The following is a 22,543-nucleotide window of genomic DNA, read 5'->3' on the forward strand; positions in this document are numbered from 1 at the left end:
TCAGCTTCGTCACCCCTGACCCATTTCCTCGACAGATTGCTGCTGGACCACCCCATTAATACGTGTCTCACTTTGTGTATGGCAAGCGGGAGAGCAAACGTTTTTTGACCTCAGTGAAAATGTTTTTGAAAGGCTAAACACCAACGAATATGGATTTAAGCCGAATATTTCGTTAGATAAAAAAACATGTTGTGAATTTTGGAAATGACGATCTATCTTTCTTCAATACATTGTGACTTTTGGACTTTACAATGTTCTTGATTTATTGGGAATGTTTGCATCACACGAGTTGGAAACAATCCTACGCAGCCACCACTGGAATCTAATTCTACAAATAGTATAATGCTGATATTAGTGTAGCCTGATCTTTATCTGCGACTGTGCAGAAATGCTGAGTTTAAACACAATGAATAGACATCCAAAAAAAAGCTGTGCAGCATTCAAATGTTGATTTAGAAAGCTTCAAAGTTTCGAACTACTCGGTACAGCCCTGTTAGAATTAAGTACTTCTAAGGACATAAAACTGACTTATTTTGTTTTTCAAATTCCAAACCTTTCAATTATTTGTCAAGGCCCTAAGGGGGAGCTAATTGGGGAAACCCTTATTATACTCCTACATAAGTACTCACTCATGAATCATTAGCTGGCAGCGAGATGCCCGATATGCAAATGTAGATTATCGCACACTCTCAGAGTTATAGGTCTGTATTTTATCTTCTACCTGGAGTCAAGGTTAAACCGAGTCTCCACCCACTGCTGCCACCACTCCCTGGGCGCTGCCTGCTGCTTATCTGCAACCGTAAATAATGTGTTTCTTATCAAACTGAGTGGGAGAGCGATGGAGGGAGCACGGGAAGGATTTTCTAAGCATGCGAACAAAACAGTGAGTCAAGATAAACATTGTGTTCACACTGTTACGATGGAGAAAGGAGGACAAAACTGAACAGAGAAAAAATTTCCAAGTGGAGGAAAGCAAGCAAAAAATAAAGAGTGATGGTAGGAAGGTAAAAAGGAGCCAATTAAAGAAATGAAGGAGGAGCAAAAAAGCATATTTTATAAAAGATAAAAGCAGGAAGGAGGAGAGGCTGAAAAGGAAACAATGGAAATAGGAGGTAAAGAAGGAAAGATAGAAATAAGGAAGAAAAAGCTTCAAATGTCCTAAGAAATAAAGAAGAAAATGAGGAATCAAGGAACAAATAAAAGGACAGAGAAAGGAGGAAATAAACAAACAAAAACAAGACAAAACAAAGAAAGAAAGAGAGTTGCCAAGCTTTCCTTCCCTCCCTCTTAAACAGATCCAACAGTCAATAACACAGCAAGATAACATTAAAATCAAACTTCTGCTGAAGTCAATCTGACTGTGAGCTAACAAACAAAAAGCAAATAGACTGCAAACTGGGTTCTACACTGTACAGAGACACTGACAAAAAGACTGTCTTTAATTTGAGATATTTTTAGCTGGAAAATCATTAAAGCAAAAGACATGAAGGCGATTTATGCGAGTTCTGCCTGATTGTGTCAGGGGCCATTTACGAGATTCTCAAAAGCTGATAACAGCTTCATTACAAACACCCACAGCCTCCAACAACCAACTGTCTTTACTTGACTTCAGCCATTTCTATTTCAGTTCTAACAGCCTTTTTCTCCCAATCTGTTAATAAAAAAAAAAAATCGGTATCACAGTATATACCAGACGTGTGCCTTATAAATGTCTACAGCGCTGCAGGGGGTTTAAGGATTGCACCGTGTTGTTAAAGATCTGAATGCCCTGAAGGGACAGCGGCTCATTTAGAGATAGATATGATCGACAAGGAAAACAAGACAAGATGGACAGATACTAAATCCCTGCGAGGAATTTGGGGCCAATTTGTTCATGCTGAGCAAGAAGTAGAGCCGACCGTCCTTCGCTCTTATAGATCCTCCTCTGTCCCCTAAATCTGATCTACAAATTGCAGTTTTAGATATAATAATAATGTATAAATCTCAAATAGCCCATGAAATAAGGAATTTTCCCACAACACTATTCACATTCAACAATAATTTTTATTAATTATTCTCAGATGTATATCATTGTTTCTTGCGTGTAGAGCTGCGTGTCTGTACAGTAGGTCAACCTCATGGTAGCGCTAGACGAAAAGTAGGTGGGATCACCGGAGTTAGCAGGCTTCATCCTCTGGGGACCACGGATGTTTGAACCAAATTTCATGGCAATCCACTTTATAGACATATTTCACTCGAAACCAAAGTGGTGGACCAACAACTGACCAACATTTCCATCCCTGCTAGCGTGGCTAAAAAAAAATCCAAATGTCCCCCGATCAACCTGGGCAAGTTTTAGGGCTTTTTAAACTTTTATTATATCTTGCTTGGCACATTTTTTATTTTGCTTTACCATCACCCTGATAATGTGATACTAAACTTCATTGATCCCTGCTGTAAAATGTAATTCTCCCCAGCAAGTCAAAAGTGCAGGATCAGCTTTATAACTCCAGTTTGCTTGAGGACGTTGCAACAGGATGGTTACCTTGCAAAAAAAGTCACCAGTCTCTAAAACCACCAACCTTCTTGCTCCCCTTTGGCAACTAGATTATGATGCCAAAAGCATTAACAGATTTTTGCTTTTTTTTTGCTGTAATGAGCGCTCAGTATCTATGGTTAAACTGTAAAAAGTTACACTGGTTTATGAAGCAAAAATATCAAACAAATGTTGGTTGCACCTTCTGAAAAGTGAAGATTTGCTGTTTTATATCTTTGTAAATTGTATGTTTTTGGAATTTGAACTATTGGTTGGACAAAACAAGACATTTGAAGACATGACAACTATTCTTAAACATTTTATAGACTAAACTAATTATTTAAAAGGGATTGTTTGTAAGTTATTACACAAATAAATGTTTTTTTAATATTTTTTTTATTGCCAATGTGTGAACAGATTGTAACCTAACCTAAAAAATGAGACCTTCCGCGACCTACTGGGTTTCCTCTATCAGCCTGTAGACCGATTTTAATGTAAAGAATGCGGGTCGTTTTTTTCCCAGGAAAATCCAACGAATGTGACGTCATGCACGCTTGCAATTTCTTTTATTTTCTGCTCCACATACAAGGCCAACCGTGTGCAACCATAGTTAACGTTCGGTTAGAAATGGAGTCCGCTAACGCCAACAAACGACCAGCCACCACCACAACTCAGACTCCAAAAAATCTCATCCAGAACGTTCCTTCCCAGACTTACTGACCGGGAGACTATAAATGATCGGGTGCTGGACTAGTGCAGAGAATGACTGCAGAGATCTGATAAAAACTCCACTGCATCAGAGAGAGAGGAAAACACAAAGGGAAAGACAAAGAGAAAGACACTGAGTATGAAGGAAGGACAGAGAGTGAGGCGAGTGATGAAAATATTCGAGAGCAGAACAAGGCCGGCTTACCAAAACTGACGTTTATCCCTCTCTGTTGAGATAAAGCGTAACAAAAGCTAAATCTGCCCTCGGGGGCATTTGGAGAGCGAGCACAGATAAATACACCAGATGGGAAACGTTTATATAGGCCAGTGGATTCGGCTACGGCGAAGATAGAGGAGCTGGCTGTGATTTCAAAGTCACTGGTTTCAAATGTCAGACCTGCTGAGGAAAAATTGGATGTGGGAGATAAAGGAGGAAAGTGTCCTTGAACAAGATGCTTTAACTAAAAATACATGTTCAGGTAGAAACATGAATGTACAATGTTACAAAGTGTAATAGTACACTATTACTGCTGTAGTTATCCATATGGAGTATTCGATACTTTCTTTCAAAGTTCATTTCAATGAATTATCCACTGAGCCAGCAGTGTTCAGACTAAGAACAGATAATGGCTCTGCTTAATAGAGTCTGCATCTGTGGACCGGAGAAAACAGTGGGGTGCATATTGCAGTTATGTGAAGACGAGAGGAGATCCATTTTCTGTTTTGAAGCACAGACGCAACAGACCCATCCTTCATCTGGCTGCTCACGACGTTACATGGCAACACGGCAAGATGGCAAAACATCAGTAGCATCAATGGACTGCGTTGGTGAGGGTGTGTGGTTCCTGGTACGATAGCAATTATCTTATCTTTTGTTGTGACAATCACAAGGTTAACAGTAGAAATATGGCATCCATGTTACAAAATCTACCAGAAATATGCCTTGTTGGATGACACTGCATTGTGGCAACAGTTGAGCTACATTTCTTTACCTCCAGTGTACCCCAAGGTAATCACTGTGGTATAAATGATATACACTCCACACGCTCACCTCCAAACCCAATGTAGGTGGGTGACTCCAAAGTCCAGATACCTTTATCCTTACCATAACATTTTCAAGTTTTGTCGACTAATTGATTAGTTCAATAGTTCAATAGTTCTGTAAAACTGAGTTTCTCCACAAATAATCACACAAAAGCACTACTTCTTCAAATCTGGTGTTTGCCAGCAATGTGCTCATACGTTTATTGGAAATAAGTAATTCAGCATGAAAAAGCATTAAAAACATTACCAATTGACTAAAGAAATCTTAGACGACCAAAATGACCAATAAGTCGACTAATCTTCTAAGATGGGGCCTTAATTTTGACAAATAAATGATATCAACTGATCAAGAACAACAATTAGGTAAAGTAGAATTGGACCCGGCCTGGATCAGGTTGAGTCTGACACCAAGTGGTTTTGGGCTGTGAATCAAATCTCTCGGTTGGCCGCTACAATAAACAGGACAAGAGGATGAATCACAACACAAGGACTACTTACCTTGTGCTGTTCATTCAAGTTACAGGACAGTCTCCCTAACTTAGGAAAGAGAGCAAAAAGTGGGTCATCTGCACGAGGAGACGAGCCAAAATGTTTTCCTGAACTTTAACGGATTATTTTTGTCACACCGATGTCGAGTTAAATTAGTCCGTCTGGTCGCAGACAACAGGATAGGATGGTGCAGTGTAACTGACAAGAAGAGCGTGGGAGGGTAAAAAATGGTGGCGATTTCAAAATGTTTTGCCTCCCTGCGAGGAGAATTACAGCCTATTCCCCTCTCCTACTTCGTCTCTTTCCTTAACATATCACTTCCCAACAATAATATGACCTTTCTAGGGACACAAGAAAAACACCTATAATAAATAAAGTAATTCTGCTGTTTGGGCGCTGTAACCTATTTCTTGCAGCAGATTTCACAGTTGAAGTTAAGCTGTTCTAGATACAAGCTTTAAGAAGTGAAACTAAACGTCGAGAGGAGAAATAAATCAGGCCAGCAGGTGAGTCGACAGGTAGAAGGAACTACAACGATCACATGCTCTACATCCTCATCTCAGTTCCCCCAAGGACCGTCGCACGGTACACCACAACCACAGGGGACAATTCTTTCTCACCATACTTTTACAAACAAACACTGAAGTCATCCGTCTCTAACATTTAGGTCTTCATTTGCAGTTGATTTGTAGATGTGTCTTAATTGTAAAGCAGCATTTCTTGCATGAAAGATATGCCATAAATGAATAAGGAATAAATTAATGGATCATGTGATGACCATGGTGTCTCAAACTAAATAATTAATGCTAACAAGGTTGGTGGCTCAAATCCCCATAGGAACCCCAGATGCTAAAGACAAAGCTATAAATAGTTTTGGGATAAGATCATCTACTAAACTTAAAGGTTTTGTGACAAATCTCACATTAAATACAAAGACATAGGGGTTAACCCCGAAGAACAAGCAAAACCACAGTATATTTCAATCTTTACAAGTCTGAATGTTTTGATTTCTTCCAAGGATTTTATATTTCTGGCCAGAAATGTAATCTTACATTTCCATGTGATCCTTAAATCATAATAATAGTAGCAGTGGCATGTTGTTCATATGGGTTAATAAAAAAGGACATGAAAAGCTGAAGCTGAAAAAAGGAGAAGTCGAACTGCAGCATCACTTCACAGGAACTCTTTCACCATTCCCCGTATTTCAGCACGCAGCAGAAAATTCCCCCTCATATTTATAGCAATCATTTATCTCCTCGTGAGAACCTGAATGCCACCGATAGCCGTCCTATAGGAGCCCCATCAGAAGGTGGGGAGGGAAGAAAACTACATAATGAAGCCTTTTAGAGTCCCAGTCGATCCCCGCGCTCCCTGACTGAGCCCTTACAGCTGTGTGGGCGTTTATCGAGACGTGCAGGTGGCTGCTTCCCCCGTTATTTACAGCCACACACACAAACAGACAAACACACTCACACTGAGTGCTGAGGCCGAAAAGGGAACTGAGATCGTGGTCTGAAATGATTGTGCAGTTTGTCCCCAATTTTAAGCTTTGTCTAATGTCTGCATTTTACTGATTAACTAGACTGAAACAGAATCAAGTTCATGCATGAAAATTCACCTTTATCTTCAACAAGCAACATGTAAAAGCTGGACAAACGTTATCTACGAGTAGTGATGATTAAACCATGCAAAACACTTGCAGGGAACCCATTAAAAACATACTCAAACACACACACACACACACACACACTCAGGTCTGGACCTTTTGTAATTCATCGAAATTTCTCCAAATTTGAACTGTTAAAATGCCCAAACAATTAAAGATAAATGAGCTAAACACTCTGAATATGTAATTAGTAGGCCTGTGTATGACAGAACTTGGTTGTTAAACAAATATTAGTAGCAGCTTCGAAGGTAAAATGATCAAATGCCAAGCTTTTTTAATTGTCAGCATTCAGAGACCTAAAAGATCTGCAACAGACTTTACTCAATTAACAAGCAGCAGCAGTGGAAATAAGCAGCTGTATATAATAATAATAATAATGGTTTAAAAGCGAATGTGAAGCCATCGAGACTAATTTTAAAAATGATTTGTTCATCAGCTTCAAAGCTCAATTTACAGAAATAATTGAAAGTAGCCAACAGGACGATACATGAACATTAGATCATCATTTGTCACAATTATCAATTAATAGCATAATTTCTTGCATATTTATCCTGCGGTGATAATGAACCACCATGTGATCAGAGCTGATCCATTCAGATCCATTCTGGTATTACACATTTAGTACACACAGACCCAAGATCTGGAGCAGTAAAACAAGACCCGATTAGACTGGGTTGAACCTGGTTCCTCAGAACTGAGTGGATCCAGGACCCTACTTAAGAACGGTTCTGAATGTTTCCACCATCCCTCCATGCATGCATTGTTCACTGACCTGTCTGGCCAACCTTCGGGCCTCCCAGTAGGGCTTGGACTCCTCCACAGCCTTGCCGATCTTCTTCACCAGTTCGTCCAGCTTCACCGTGGCCTCGACCAGAACCGAGCGGAACTTCTGCCTCGCGTCCTGACAGAGAGACAGAAAAGCGTCAGTAATTCAAGTCAACACAAAAAGAAAGGATACCAACATAACTTGTTGAATGTTTGAGGACTCAACTGAACTTTTACAACCTCTGATCATGCATGTTGTTGCTCTTGACCCTTGACTTTCATCTCACTAGCTGCTTGTAAAGTTGATAGGAAATGAAACTCGCTCTATTGCTGCCTCTGCTATGAGTCACTTCTTCGTAGAACTGGAGCATCTAAAACCCCAGAGCCCCAACATAAAACCACAAAAAAGTAGGTCTAAATAATGGATAACAAACATTAACTCCCAACCATTAAACTCAATCTAATCTGGGCAAAGCGTTCACACCATGTACCAGACAAAGCTGCTGACACAGCTATCCTGAGAACAAGACTGTCCCAATAAACACTGACACACAGATCAGGGCCAATCCGTCGACAGCCGCCTCTGAAAAATGAATGTCCGATATAATTCTGGTAATTGGTACGAAGCAAAACTGTTCGGTCCATCTTAGTAAGCTTTGTTCGTTCATTGGTACTCATCAAGGGGCGTTTCTCAGACCGATAAGCATTCAGCACGGATATTATTTCATAATGGTCGTCTAATTGGCATGAGGGGCAGAACAAAAAGAACAAGAAGAAGAAAAACAAGTCAGAAACTTTACGGATCCCTGCAGGGAAATTCTCTTTAATTTCCCACCTTCTTCAGCAGGGCTCAATTATACAAGTTACATCAGAGGGAAGGATGTTTTGGCAGCACTGGGCTCAACCCAAGGCTCTTCTGTTAAAAAGACAAGCTCCACCTCGCTGTCCTCAAACGTACCCTTCAGTTTAAGAAAAAACTGTGTGTCAGGTTTCTTTCTTTTGAAGCTAAACACACTTGTCCTCAAACAGTCTCTCTGTCGAGGAGGCTGAAGAAGACAAAGAGCAGGGCAAGCAATACATCTGTGACATCCTTGCAAATGCGACTATGATCCTTGCAACAATCAGGAATGTCAGTCAATGTGTTTGTCCTAACAAGACAAGGTATGTCATCCAAGAGGCTTCTTCAGGACTCCAGCATAGGGAGGAGTTCCAGACAATTTAACCTCTTGGGTCATGTGTTGCAGAAGATAGTTGTTGACATGTCATAACAGGACGAGGTCAAATCCCTCCCTTCCAGTAAAATGTCTAATCTTGTGGCTTGAACACTTGTCAAAGCCCGGTCCAGGAAACAAGCTGCTTGTGAGATAAAAGCTCAAAATTCAAGGTCTGTTTCTGTTAAAAAAAACAAAAACGTGTTATTTTCATAGACAAATAAACAACGGCGCCATACTTTTAAGCACTTCCGGTTCCCTCGTCTCAAAGTCAATGGGTTGTTTGAATGGGTTTTTAGTTAGATGCCTGAAATAAGGTCTGTGGTTAACACAAGCTGAAGAGATGTTAACACTTTGTTCTACGTTATAAAATACATCAGTAAATACACGTGAATTTTGAAGCTTTTATATTTCTTTAAAAAGACGGGTTGCTAACAAGTGGCTAAGTGAGACTACAAAACGGCATCACGCCGACTCGTCCACCTTTACAGCCTTGTTGTGTATACTCGCATTCATGCGACCGCGGTGTAGTTTGTTTATAGCCTAACGTTAGCTTTTTACTTCTAGGGATTGTATTTACGCTTCAAAAATCATAAAAGCGGTTTTCGTTTGGGGAGATTATTTTACAGAACAAAATGTGTAAGTATCATAAACGTGTGTTTGCCACAGAGATTATGTTCTGCAATAATCCAAAACCCAATGGAAAAATCCCATTGGCTCCTTGTCGAGGGAACCAGGGCGATGCTAACTTCCTGGTTGGTCTGCAAAAATACATTATCCCTGCACCATTCTATAGGTCTGGTGGTGCGATCACCGGCAGACGTTTCCGCTGGTGGAGAAACAATTGAGCAATCAGAGCTCTGTAAACTGGATAAATATGAGGATATCATCTTCCTACATAGGTACTAGCTGATTTACTAGCTTCATAAAAAATACCAGAAAAATAGCCACAAAACTGACCAACAACAAACAAAAAAACAGTCAGTATGGGGTCCGTTTCACAAAAGTCAAAAAGGCACACAATTGGTGGCACGGCATGTTTTACAATTGCAGATTAAGCTGTGAAACCTTCAGTGCTCTCGCATGTTCATGCACGGGTCGCAAGTATGGAGTTTGTTTTGACTCTTGAAACATGTCAAAATAGTCAAATTGCAGCTTGCATGTTGCAAATCTGGTGAAAGAGGCCCCAGGCTATCAGGCCGCTGTCGCCCTGCATACAAAGAGCTTACGGCTGCTGAATATCGTCTCGGTTTTCTTTACGTCTTCCACGTTGTTGTCGTTTCTGGAGTATTTAAATACAGACATTCATTTCTGTGATGACTGAGGACCGCTCTGCTCTCTCTGCTTCCATCCAAGACAGAGCTCCTTTCAACTAAACTATGCTATGACAATTTCCCCTTAACTAATCAATATCTATGCTACTGTCAGAATATCATACAATTACACAACCTCAACCCCTCCTGATCATTATTATGGTGTTTTCAGTGTTTTTTTTTTATAGATGATGGGTTTGCAAGTTTGGTTTTGTAACATGTGGTGTTACATTTAGTTTTTAAAAGCCACAATGGTCCACAAAGTCACACTTAACTTGACCTTTACCAAACATTTCACATTAGCATTTCTAGCATGTCTGTCACTCGAATCACCAGCAGCTTAAAATAAAGGTTCAGATCCTAAATCAAGAGCAACCAGAAGTAAGGGGGTCAGAAACAAAGTGGTCTCCAAACTGATGCAGCAGAAGTTCCTGTGTACTGTACAAAAGATCATACATAATGGAGAAGTGCTGAGTAAATAAAAAAAGGTCAGTGTGTAAAGGTAAATTTTTTAAATAAGGCAGCAACATGGAGAATAAAGAGTCTCTGCTTCTGTATTTTATATTCACCCAGAGCACATGATGTCTGCTTATTGTTCCATGTTCATTAGATATTCTATGGACATTTGATGCGTCTGACAGACAGCTGTTACCTTTTGGTGAACTTTAAAACTCAGAACAGAGAAACCCTCTGAGGCCAGCGACGGCGGATCTCATTATAACAAGACTGTGAAGATTAATTAATGCCAGATAGTGTGTCTGTAACATTTGAACTGAATAGTCACTGGATTTATAGTTATTAGTGGGTGTATTAGTTCGGCCCAAAAATATTCCACGCACAATAAATTATGAAATAAAATGATCAAGTTCAGGCAAGTATGCAACATAACAAAGACATCCTTATCTGTGCCTATAAATAATGAACACTACATAACTGGCAGTGACCATCTTAGAGACAATATTTCTATTACGTGTAGATGTGTATTAGTAGAGCATTAAATAACTACTGCAACGCATCGTGCCATGTTTCTCTCTGTAAATAAAGCATCTGGGTAACTGGAAAACCAACCAACTCTTGGAGCTAACGTGAATAAGCTGGCTAGCTTTTACTGTGACTTGTGCAAACGTTTGCATTGTAAGGCATTTAAGGTAATCCACTTTGGATTTGGATCGAAGGCTGAATTCAATTTCAACAGATCAAAGACAATGTTTCCCGGTTAATTTGTTGGACTTAAAAGACTAAAAGGCTAAAAAAGGACACTCGTGACACTTGGTGCCAAAGTCCCAAAAGAAAGCTCTTTCTTATTTATCCTTTGCCAAAACCCAATTATTGACAAATTGTATTAGTGTTTCCTCAAGGCAACAACAGGCTGCAACTTAGAGGCTCTCAAACAAGAGAACACAACAGATAGACTGCTGGATTTCACCATCAGCTACATCTACAGAGCTTCCGTTAGACTTGACAGTTAATATGTGTTGGCATGATCGGATGACAGAAGCCCCTTTGAAAAGCAGCCTAAGACACACAAACTACCTCACAGACACAAAAGAGGAAACCGTACTGTACAGTTTTTTTTGTCTCTTTAATCCAGCACGCTAGATCTCATGTGAAACAACGACTGTCGGGGTTAAAGTGCTGACTCTCACTTTATGGGAAGGAAGGAAGGAATCATGACCCTTTTTTACCCTTGATGGCGGTCTATAAAAGAAGTGCCACAGTTTCCCCACAGTTTGTCAAATGTGGATGTAAACGCCCTAAAAATGTAAGCTGAAAGTCAGCAGTTTAATCTCAATGCCATCGTTTCATTTTGAAACCAACACAACGCAAAACTGTGCAAATATTTAACGGACTGCACTGTACATAACGCATGAAATGGAACAAAGGTTGTAAAGCTACGCAGCTAACAATTATGAGAAAGATTTCTTATATAAATTAATTTCAACAGACATTTCTTTGTCCTCTCCCTGTCCTCTCCTCTGTATCTCACTGTCGCTGTGATTATACTGATGTTGATGCAGACTGCAGTGCAGAGTCTCTGTCCTCCCACTGAGGCCTCGGACGCTCACGCTGTGACGCACTCCACCTTGTCAACACGTTAGTGCCCTGAGGCGTTATGTCTAGAACTTGTCATTATCCGCTAAATTTAGTTTGCGTTTAGTTCCATTTGCATCACCGCTATGAAAGTGCATTAGCGTCCCTCACATCATCGAGGTTCCCATGACACTCGACTCATTATAACTCCAGTCACTCTCATCAGCAGTATGAACGCTTCACATCAAACGCTTCTTTGGGTTAAATGATGATCTCACACTAACGCTTCTTCTGAGATTTCAATCCATGGAACTAAACTACAGGGAGCGCTGTGGAAAATGGGACATTATTTGGAACGATTTTGGAGAGAAGAGATTAACCTTGGAAGGAAATCAGCAACGGATTTAAAGCAGCAGTAGGTAGAATTGGAGCAAAAATGATAAAAGCACGTTTTTATAAAACGGTCACTATATCCTGACAGTAGTGCATGAGACAGGTAATCTGAAAAAAAAATCATGTGCCTCTGTGTCCTCCGGTGTCCTGCCGTCTCTGAGTTTTCTCTCAGAGCACATGAATTAGGATATGCTTAAAGGTTATTATGGAATTTTTGCCCAAAAATAAAGGTTTAAGCACGTTGTATATTTAAGTGTGGGCAGCTGATGAGCAGAGGAAACAGACACTGGACTTTAACAGGAATATCCAGGTTCAAGGTCCTACGATTACAAGTATCTGTCCTCCTTCAGCGTCTTCGAGCAAGAAACTAAAATCTTTGACCTCCCTCTAGAGACTGAGGAGGCCGTTTTCTTGATTTCCTTGTTTAATCGAGTAATTTTTTAGTCTATAAAATGTCAGAAAATAGTGAAAAATGACCGTCACAAGTTCCCAGAGCCCAGAGTTCCCATGCTTATTATTATCCAACAACAGTCCAAAACCCTACATTTTTATTGAACTATCATAGAAGACAAAGAAAACTAGCAAAGATTAACTTTTGAGCGGCTGGAACCAGACCATTAAATGCCTCTTTACTTGAATAATGAGCAATCTTTTTAGCTCGAGAGAGGAGGCCAAATGAAAACGGAACCACTGATAAGAGTATCACATCATGTTCATCATGTCAGAAGAAGTTAAGTCCATGTTGTACATCCAGTCAACATGTCAAGGACCAGGACGTCTTTATTGTGTCATTCGGGACATTTTTGTACTTATGTGTGATTTAATGTCCTCCTTATCATATTGTAGAATACACCAAACTTTACAGCAATCTACGCTAAATATTATTAGTAGAATTTGTACAAAAATGTTTGGTCGATCAGGAACAGTAAGGCTGCAAACTAATGATTATTTTCATTATCAATAAATCTGATTATTTTCTCAACTAATTGATTTTTCTAGCAAATAGTAAAAACTCCCCATTATGCTTATACATTTTTTAGAATGTAGTTTTCAACTGTCTTGTTTTGTCAAAAACCAACCGTCTTAAATCCAAAGATATTCAGTTTACTCATGAAGAAGGCCAAAAAAACAGAACATTTTCACATTTAAGAAGCTGGAACCAGAGATTTTTTTTCCCTTTGTGCTTAAAAAATGCCCCAAACGTTTCATTAACTATCAAAATTGTTGTCAGGTAACTTTCAATTGATTAATCAATTAACTGTCTAACACTTTCAGCTCTTGATTTCCTTTTCTAAAATTATTTTTTTGCCAGTGTTCTTAACATCTTAACATTTTAACATTCATTTAAGCGTAGACTTTGTTCAAGAGCCTCTCTTGGTGTTGTTGGTGTTGTTGTTGTTAGGTCTAGATTCTTAACGCTGAATCATGCTCCGTCTGAAAAGGTCGAAGTAAACATCCAGTGGGTGTCGCTTGGTTTGACTGTGCCGTGACCGTTTTAGAGCTTCTGACAGTAGACGGTCACAGTCCTGAACAGCAGACGTCTTTGTTGGGACATGAAAACAACTTGACTTGATTTTGTAGCTTGCGGAGCCATAAAGAAAGGGCAGAAACGTAAATCAGTCCCGGTTTAACAATCGACACAGTGTTAAATACACCGTGCACATGGCCGGGTATGTCCAGGAATAGAAATAGGTTAAACTGACCTAACGGATCACCAAACCACAAATAAGGAGGTAAAGATTAGATTAGGAAACTATGTACTCAAAACAAACCAAGGGCCCTGACCGAAAGTTCACTCTGTATGCCATTTCTGGAAACTTTTTTATCAGTTAAGTATTTCATATTTATCAGGGATTCAAACTCCTCAGCAGCACATGGGCAGTCGCCGACCTGCCTGGAGGTCGACGGGGGGGCACCGGGGCACTACAGACTTCGCAGACCCAGCCAAGGTGGAACTAACTGTAACAATCCTCCTAATGCAGAAGTTTTATATCTATGTATTTTGAATTTGATAGCATAAGAGATGCTTTTTCCGTTTTATAGCCTATTGTGACCTGTGGCCTTTTTCGGGAATGTGTTTGTTCAGTGTTCACACGGTGTAATACACAAGTGTTTGAATTGTTCCCCTTTTTGAAGGCCATGACACACAAAGGCGACGGTCGGCCGTTGGACAGTTTGAGGCCATCAGTGAGCGCCGAATGAAATTACAGACGTGGACAAAATTGTTGGTACCCTTCCGTTAAAGAAAGAAAAACCCACAATGGTCACTAAAATAACTTGAAACTGACAAAAGTAATAATAAATAAAAATGTACTGAAAATGAACTAATGAAAATCAGCTGTTGCTTTTGAATTGTGGTTCACCAGAATCATTTTAAAAAACAAACTAATGAAACTGGCCTGGACAAAAATGATGGTACCCCTAGAAAAGATTGAAAATAATGTGACCATAGGGACATATTAAACTAAGGTGTGTCCTGTAATTAGCATCACAGGTATCTTCAAACTTGTAATCAGTCAGTCTGCCTATTTAAAGGGTGAAAAGTAGTCACTGTGCTGTTTGGCATCATGGTGTGTACCACACTGAACATGGACCACAGAAAGCTAAGGAGAGAGTTGTCTCAGGAGATCAGAAAGAACATTATAGACCTTCATGTTAAAGGTAAAGGCTATAAGACCATCTCCAAGCAGCTTGATGTTCCTGTGACTACAGCTGCACATATTATTCAGAAGTTTAAGGTCCATGGGACTGTAGCCAACCTCCCTGGACGTGGCCGCAAGAGGAAAATTGATGACAAATTGAAGAGACGGATAATACGAATGGTAACCAAAGAGCCCAGAACAACTTCCAAAGAGATTAGAGGTGAACTCCAAGGTCAAGGTACATCAGTGTCAGATCGCACCATCCGTCGCTGTTTGAGCCAAAGTGGACTTAATGGAAGACGACCAAGGAGGACACCAAATCATAAAAAAGCGAGACTGGAATTTGCCAAAATGCATATTGACAAGCCACAAAGCTTCTGGGAGAATGTCCTTTGGACAGATGAGACAAAACTGGAGCTTTTTGGCAAGTCACATCAGCTCTATGTTCACAGACGCAAAAATGAAGCATACAAGGAAAAGAACACTGTACCTAATGTGAAACATGGAGGAGGCTCGGTTATGTTATGGGGCTGCTTTGCTGCATCTGGCACAGGGTGTCTTGAATATGTGCAGGGTACAATGAGATCTGAAGACTATCAAGGCATTCTGGAGCGAAATGTGCTGCCCAGTGTCAGAAAGCTTGGTCTCGGTCGCAGGTCATGGGTCCTCCAACAGGGTAATGACCCAAAACACAGCTAAAAACACCAAAGAATGGCTAAGAACAAAACATTGGACTATTCTGAAGTGGCCTTCTATGAGCCCTGATCTAAATCCTATTGAACATCTGTGGAAGGAGCTGAAACATGCAGTCTGGAGAAGGCACCCTTCAAACCTGAGACAGCTGGAGCAGTTTGCTCACGAGGAGTGGGCCAACATACCTGTCGACAGGTGCAGAAGTCTCATTGAGAGTTACAGAAATCGCTTGATTGCAGTGATTGCCTCAAAAGGTTGTGCAACAAAATATTAAGTTAATGTTACCATCATTTTTGTCTAGGCCAGTTTCATTAGTTTGTTTTTTTAAATGATTCTGTTGAACCACAATTCAAAAGCAATGACTGATTTTCATTAGATTTTTATTTATTATTACTTTTGTCAGTTTCAAGTTATTTCAGTGACCATTGTGGTTTTTTCTTTCTTTAACAGAAGGGTACCAACAATTTTGTCCACGTCTGTAAGTGGTGTGTTAAGTGGTGAGTGAGAGTGGTTTGAAAACGCTCAACAAACTTGTTTCCCCTTTTTGAATGACACATACAGACTACCGCAGAGTTATTTCCTCTCTTGCAGGTGCAGAACGTCCGTGCTAACTGTCCGTCGGCTGTAGTCTTTGCAGTATGTTCAAATGCAACTTGTTGGCCAAGACAAAGGCGACCTGAGGTGACGCAACAGTCGGCCTTTTCTGTCATTGTTTTGTGTTGTTAATAGATTACCAATAATAAATATAGACATACATTTGAATTAAGCAGCATATTTGTCCACTCCCATGTTGATAAGAGTATTAAATATTTGACAAATCTTCCTTTAAGGTACATTTGAACTGATAAAAAAAAAAGTGTGTGAATAATTTGCAATTAAATATTTGAATCGATTGACAGTCCCAATATTAGTAAACAGAATATATTTGGGTTTTGGACCGTTGGCTGAATAAAAAAGCATTCTCAATACATCACCTTGGGCTGTGGAAAATCTTTTTACCATTTTCTGACACCTTTGCGACTAAACAATTATTTAAGAAAATATAAAATCAGCAGAGTAATTAATGATAAAAATAACCGCTAATTGCCGCAACATTTCGTATCTTCTTCTGCTCATCTCATTTTCAGGTTGCAACTGCGGGTTACTGAGAACAAAACCCTGTGCAAACATAAACTAATGAACTCTTGTTCACTTCAACATCTCAGCTGCCTGATTAACACCACGCACAGCTGTGGAGCTGAACACGACTTTGGACTTTCACCTCCGTAAAGCTTCACACAATACTGCTGACCTACATAAAAGTAAGCAATCAGACTTTACTGGGTTTTAATGGGATTCAAAGATCAGTTATGCAAGTTGAGCAGCCTTGATGGCCAAAGGAACTGTCTGGAGTTACAGCGCAGTGAAGACTTTGAACTCTCTGTTACAGCTGTCAGTAAAATCGCTTTAACACCCAAATTAGTTTATTGTAACACGATATGCCAAGTGTCTCAAAGCACGCAAACTCCTTGTACGTTTAAACCCGCTGACACAGAACTAAATGTGAACTTTTACAAACAGTTTGGCCTGAAGACAGAGCAAAAGTCCAGCTGTTACTCAGAAAGAAACCGCTGTATCTGCACATAGTGATACCTTGAAAACAACACTTGTCCGACAGGCTGTCAGTCAGCACACCGTCAGATCAGAGGTGAACAGTGGTTACGTGTGCGTGATTACATGCTCCATCAGTCAAACGAGTAACACATTGCCCGAACACAGAGATAACCCGCAGACACACTCAATGCACACGGCTCCATGTGTGTGTGTGTGTGTGTGTGTGACTGACCTCCAGCTCCGTCTCACATCTGTTGATGTCGTCGGTGGACTGGTTGAGTTTCTCAAGCTCCCCCTGGAAGAGAGGGAACCACAGAGAGGTGAAGCAACAGAAAGAGGAGGAGAAAGGGGGTGATATAATATCTGGAAGTTTAGAAGGGGGAACCAGCAACATCTGGACTGAATTAAAAGAAACACAGGACAGAAAAAAATCATATTTAATGAAGGCAGCTGTCTGCAGTTTACATTAGTCCATGTTCTTTGGGAATAAAAAAACTGAAGCTGTGGATTAACATAACATTAAATATCAAATATTACTCCAGCTGGTGGGCGGTGCTTGGTTCTCTCAACGCTCTCATTTTACAGCTAAACAGTACACTACAAGATGTTTCTGAAAACATTTTATGCGAGAAATAGGCATTACAGTAACAGAATATTGATTCATATTTGATCAGCGCTGCCTAGTCTGACCGATTTTGGATCACAAGCCAGAAAAGGTGGGAAAAAAATCTCAATAAATTCACAGATAATGGAAATAATTGTTAGTTTGCAGTACTGATTACTTCAGTCACAGTGGATGATTACTACTTAACCTCAGTTTACTAACCTTTTATGGCTAACATGAATATTTGTGATATAAGTTAAAAGCAACACCCCACTGGTGGGCATTGTATGAGTAAAAACTCTTACCTCCAGCAGCCTATCTATACTGTTTTTCAGGATTTTTTAAGCTGAATGAGTCAGCAACTACTTTGATAATCAATTAATAATTTAAGTCATTTTTCAAGCAAAAACAAAATATACAGTATATATACATATTTACACAAAACAGCTCCAGCCTCTCAATTTTTACGCAATTATTAAAATGTATACGTTAATGTTTTGAAACATTAGACAAATTACATAAATGTTGCTAAAGATAATCAATTCAAAATTTTGACATTTTGTAGATCAAACAATTAACCAAATATTGAATTGATGAAAATAATCTGCAGATTAGATAGAAATCGTTAGTTGCAGCCCTACTGGATATCTGTATTATTTTGTTTTAAAGATGAAATGATTGGTCGATTAATCAATTAATGGATTGACAGAAATTTATTTTTAAAGTCTTTTTACAGTCTATACTAAGTCCCATAGTCCCTAGTTCTTTATACAAGTTATTCTGCATTTTTCATACTGCATATATTTGAGATTCATACATTTTTATCACTTATTTTACCTCTTTATTCTATATACTTTACTTTGAAAAGGTCTGCAGGTACATGTATTTTCAACTAATCTATAATATTGTGTTTATGTTTTTAACAAAACATTTTTTAGTTATATTACTGGCTTGTTTCTCTGTTAAATGCACTATTGACCCACTTTTTTAATGAATTAAGGTACATCATCAGCATGGAGTGGATTGGCTTTCTAATAACACATCTGCATCAGATTAACCTGAATCTTCACACCACCTGTACCAACAGCAAAACTGTCACAAGTGTAGGATTGAGTTTTTAGATTTAACATGTTAACTTGAGCAGGTCAAGTTTTAGTTTATTTAAATGTTTTATTTTTGCATCATGCTAGGACTTTGTTCTCTGTGCTGTTAGCTATAGCTGTGCAGACAGACAGGCGTTGTTGGCTGGACTACAATGAACCAATCAATCAATCAATACTATGCATGCTAATAGTAGTTACCTGGATCCTGGGGTCCACTTCCTCCTCTTCATATTCAGCCTCGTCGTCCGTCCTGAGCTCCTTCTCTAATTGATCCATGCTGAAGTGAAGGACAGATGGAACAAACCGAACAAAGAGACGCTACTATACAGGACTCGCAGTCTCTGTCTGTCTCAGCCGGTCGACAACACGTCGGATTCACGAGCTTTACGTTATGACAACAGATTAAAATGATTTATTTCAAAAGAACTGTTTTTTTCGAAGAGGAACATCTCGGTTTTGTATCCACCGCGGGCCCCGGTCGGCAGCAGCAGCAGCAGCAGCAGCGTCTCTCTCCGCTCAGCTCTCCCTTCACTCTGAGCAGCAGCAGCACGGAGCTCAAATGTCCGGACTCTGCTTCAGACCGGGAACGCCCCCTTCTGATTGGCTGTAGAGAGTATGAGGGGTAATTAGTGCCGGATAGTGGTGAAAACGGATGGATGGATGGATAGATAGATAGATAGATAGATAGATAGATAGATAGATAGATAGATAGATAGATAGATAGATAGATAGATAGATAGATAGATAGATAGATAGATAGATAGATAGATAGAGAGAGGGAGATAGAGAGTGCATGTCAGTGCATGTCACAGCCCAAGAGACAACCACAACAACACATAATAGATGTAACTCACACTCTGCCTTTTATTTACTCCTCTACTTCATGGGGGGGGAGGTACATTTATCCTTTGATATTGCAATATATTGTTATTAATTGTTTTTTTTTATTTTTTTGTTTGTTTTATTGACACAACAAACATCAAGTTTTAAAGTGTAACTGTTAAATACTACTATTGTAGCATTTAGGGCAGCCTATATTGCACTGCATTGTGTTAAGAGGGCACTTTTTCATGTTTTATCTACCACAGGTTGCTAAAACATGGGGGCACCAGTGTTCTACTCCACTCCACTACAATTCAGAGGGAAATACTGTTTTCTTTTTTTTTTTACTTCACTACAATTATTTGAGAGCTTTACTTCTTTACAAATTAAGATTTGTGCATGCAAAACATACAAAGGACTTATAAAATATGATGCTGTCTTTTAAATTAAACTATCCAACAGTTTATGCAAGTACAGCTAAAACGATTAGTTAATTAATCAATTAGTCAATTGACAGAAAATGACTTGGCGACTATTGTAGTTTTATAATAGTCATTTTTCATACCAAAACATTTCATGGTTCCAATTTCACAAATGTGAAGATTTGCTGCTTTTCTTTTGTTGACACTCCGATGTCAAGCTCTTGTTGTCTTCTGTATGTTATATTCAATAGTATGTCATTAAAAGAGCAGGGGTGCTTTATGGTGATGTTGGATTTGCAGGTTGCATTTGCAAGTTGATTTGTCTCGACTAAATTTCCCGTTTTATATATCCGGATATATAATGCTATCTCTCTAAAATGACATATACCATGATAGAAGATTGAATGTGTGTCATGTTGTCTTCTGTAAGTGTGTCAACATGCCCTGTGACACACATGTCTGCACATGTGCAAGAGAGATAAATTCCCCAACAATTACTGTTCTGGAAAATATATTCTTTTCTCTGACTCACGAATAGATGTTTTGTTTTAATGCAGGAAATACTGCCAGGACTTTTCCTAGAAGCAGTCTTTAACAAGCATGTAAAGATAATTTCATTACATTAGAAACCAGACTGAGAAACACCATGTAATTTAATTATGTATAGCGATTTAATTATAGGCTTTTTTAGGTTAGATATGAAGCACCACATACTGCAAACACTTCTACGGTTTAAAGTAGTAAATACTTTAATTTAATGTCATGTCTGATGTTACAAACGGATTAATTTCTGTCAAAGTTAGATTATTATCAAGACTTTTCTTTCTTGACTCTGTTATTGTCCTAATTTAAGCAGCAGTAAATGTTGTTAACACAGTTCCCCATAATTTGTAGTTTAACAAAAGCGTGTCTGTTGACCTCAAACTTCGTCGAGATGTAAGAGTTGTCTCTTTATCTTAACTGAAGGCACCCAATGAACCCTGGTGTTGTCCCCAGACAGCTAAGGCTCATAAAACCCCCTTCCTGTCTTGTTTTAATAAAACTGACAACATATTTATCATTTTTTTGTCTACAAAAAGCATCCACATCTGAGCTAAAATCATGCTATTGTGAGACTGTTATTTTTAGTTGGCAGTTCTGATGAAAACTTCATAGGTGCGGTCTGTGGACTTAACTTATAGTGCGCATTAAAATCTTGGCATATCAAATTAAGACTCTGCATGACGAGATACTACACCTCTGAATTTGCATCCTGCACCATATTCAACAACCACAGAGAACACCAAATTTATCTTCAACCTAAATATACTGGAGCCCTCAGGGCGGCCTTTCATCAGCTGTGAACACGAAACATTCATATCACTCTCAAAATATTTCAGATATGTAGAAGGATGTAGGGTTTCTGCACATTTCTATCTGCATACGGGCATCACCCATCACATCTTTTGTTTTCATTCCTCCCGCTCACCGGAGGAGAAAGTACTGAAAGCACACAGATTGAAGAGACAGAGGCCTGAGGTGGCATCACACAGGTTGCATAACCATCGCAATGTGCCTGCTTATCTCAAGGAAGGAGGCTGATGGAGCGGCTCAGACATACAGCATTTAGATGCTGAGACACTAATGGAGGAAGAGACAGTCAGCCGATGACGGAAAGAAAAAAGCTCAAGTGACTTTTCTACTGCTTCAGATCCAAAGATCAGATGAAGATAAAGATGGAGACGCATATTTCAGTGAGGAATGAAATAAACACATTCCTCATCATCAGAAAAGCTGCCTCAATTCAATTGGTGCTTTTCATAACCCAAGCTGCCCCCATCTTTCATAATAAAGAATGTGAACTAATGATACTGAAAGGCACTTTGGTTTATTATGTCATAAAACAACAACACATAACATATTTTTTCATAAATTCACCAAAAAAGAAACAAACAAAAGCACATAGAACATAAAAATGTAAAATATGGACATATAAACACACAAAATAAAACAAAATATAAAGAGCAAATCAAACAATAATACTGAAAAAAATCTACAGGGTAAGATAAAGAACACATTCTCACTCCCAACCCGTGAAGTACCGCTGTTTGGTCAGTGCCCTCGGCATCGGAGACCGACGCACGGGGTACCTCTCTTGTGTTACTTTTGGACGGACCAGGGACGGCGTGTCAATGTACGCTTGTTACATGCATAATGTCCTTTCAAATTAAACTTCTGTTTTCACAGTAAGTTAGGTTTAGGCAACACAACTACGTAGTTAGGGTTAGGAAACGGTCGTGGTTGACGTTAACTTTACTGACTAACGGGACTCACGGGGCTGACGACACTAAACGACGAGTCACATGACAAAAGACTGACGTGACAAAATAAGTCAACGTTACTTTTAGCTAAACACGGGACATGAACACCGGTCTCCCGGTTGAAAGTCTAGATTTCCAGACAGACATTTTTCTTAATTTCATTCTCAATCCTTGAAGATGTACTTAAACAATATCTATTTAATGGTATTTTATGTTTACATACATATAC

At 39.3% G+C, this 22,543-nt stretch overlaps 1 protein-coding gene across 1 annotated transcript in view; it reads right to left on the reverse strand.

Moving 5' to 3' along the window:
• sh3bp5b (SH3-domain binding protein 5b (BTK-associated)) overlaps window positions 1–19,308 on the reverse strand; it is a 39,957-nt gene extending 20,649 nt beyond the window's left edge. Inside the window, exons 1-3 of the mRNA XM_074652957.1 lie at window positions 18,969–19,308; window positions 17,296–17,358; window positions 7,195–7,323 (exon numbers count right to left, since the gene is read on the reverse strand). Of these exons, the coding sequence (XP_074509058.1) occupies window positions 7,195–7,323; window positions 17,296–17,358; window positions 18,969–19,046 (270 nt within the window). The 5' untranslated portion in view covers window positions 19,047–19,308. The remainder of the gene's footprint in view (window positions 1–7,194; window positions 7,324–17,295; window positions 17,359–18,968) is intronic.
• Window positions 19,309–22,543: the final 3,235 nt, after the last annotated feature.

Source organism: Sebastes fasciatus, chromosome 12 (genome assembly GCF_043250625.1).
Source record: "Sebastes fasciatus isolate fSebFas1 chromosome 12, fSebFas1.pri, whole genome shotgun sequence".
Taxonomy (NCBI): domain Eukaryota; kingdom Metazoa; phylum Chordata; class Actinopteri; order Perciformes; family Sebastidae; genus Sebastes; species Sebastes fasciatus.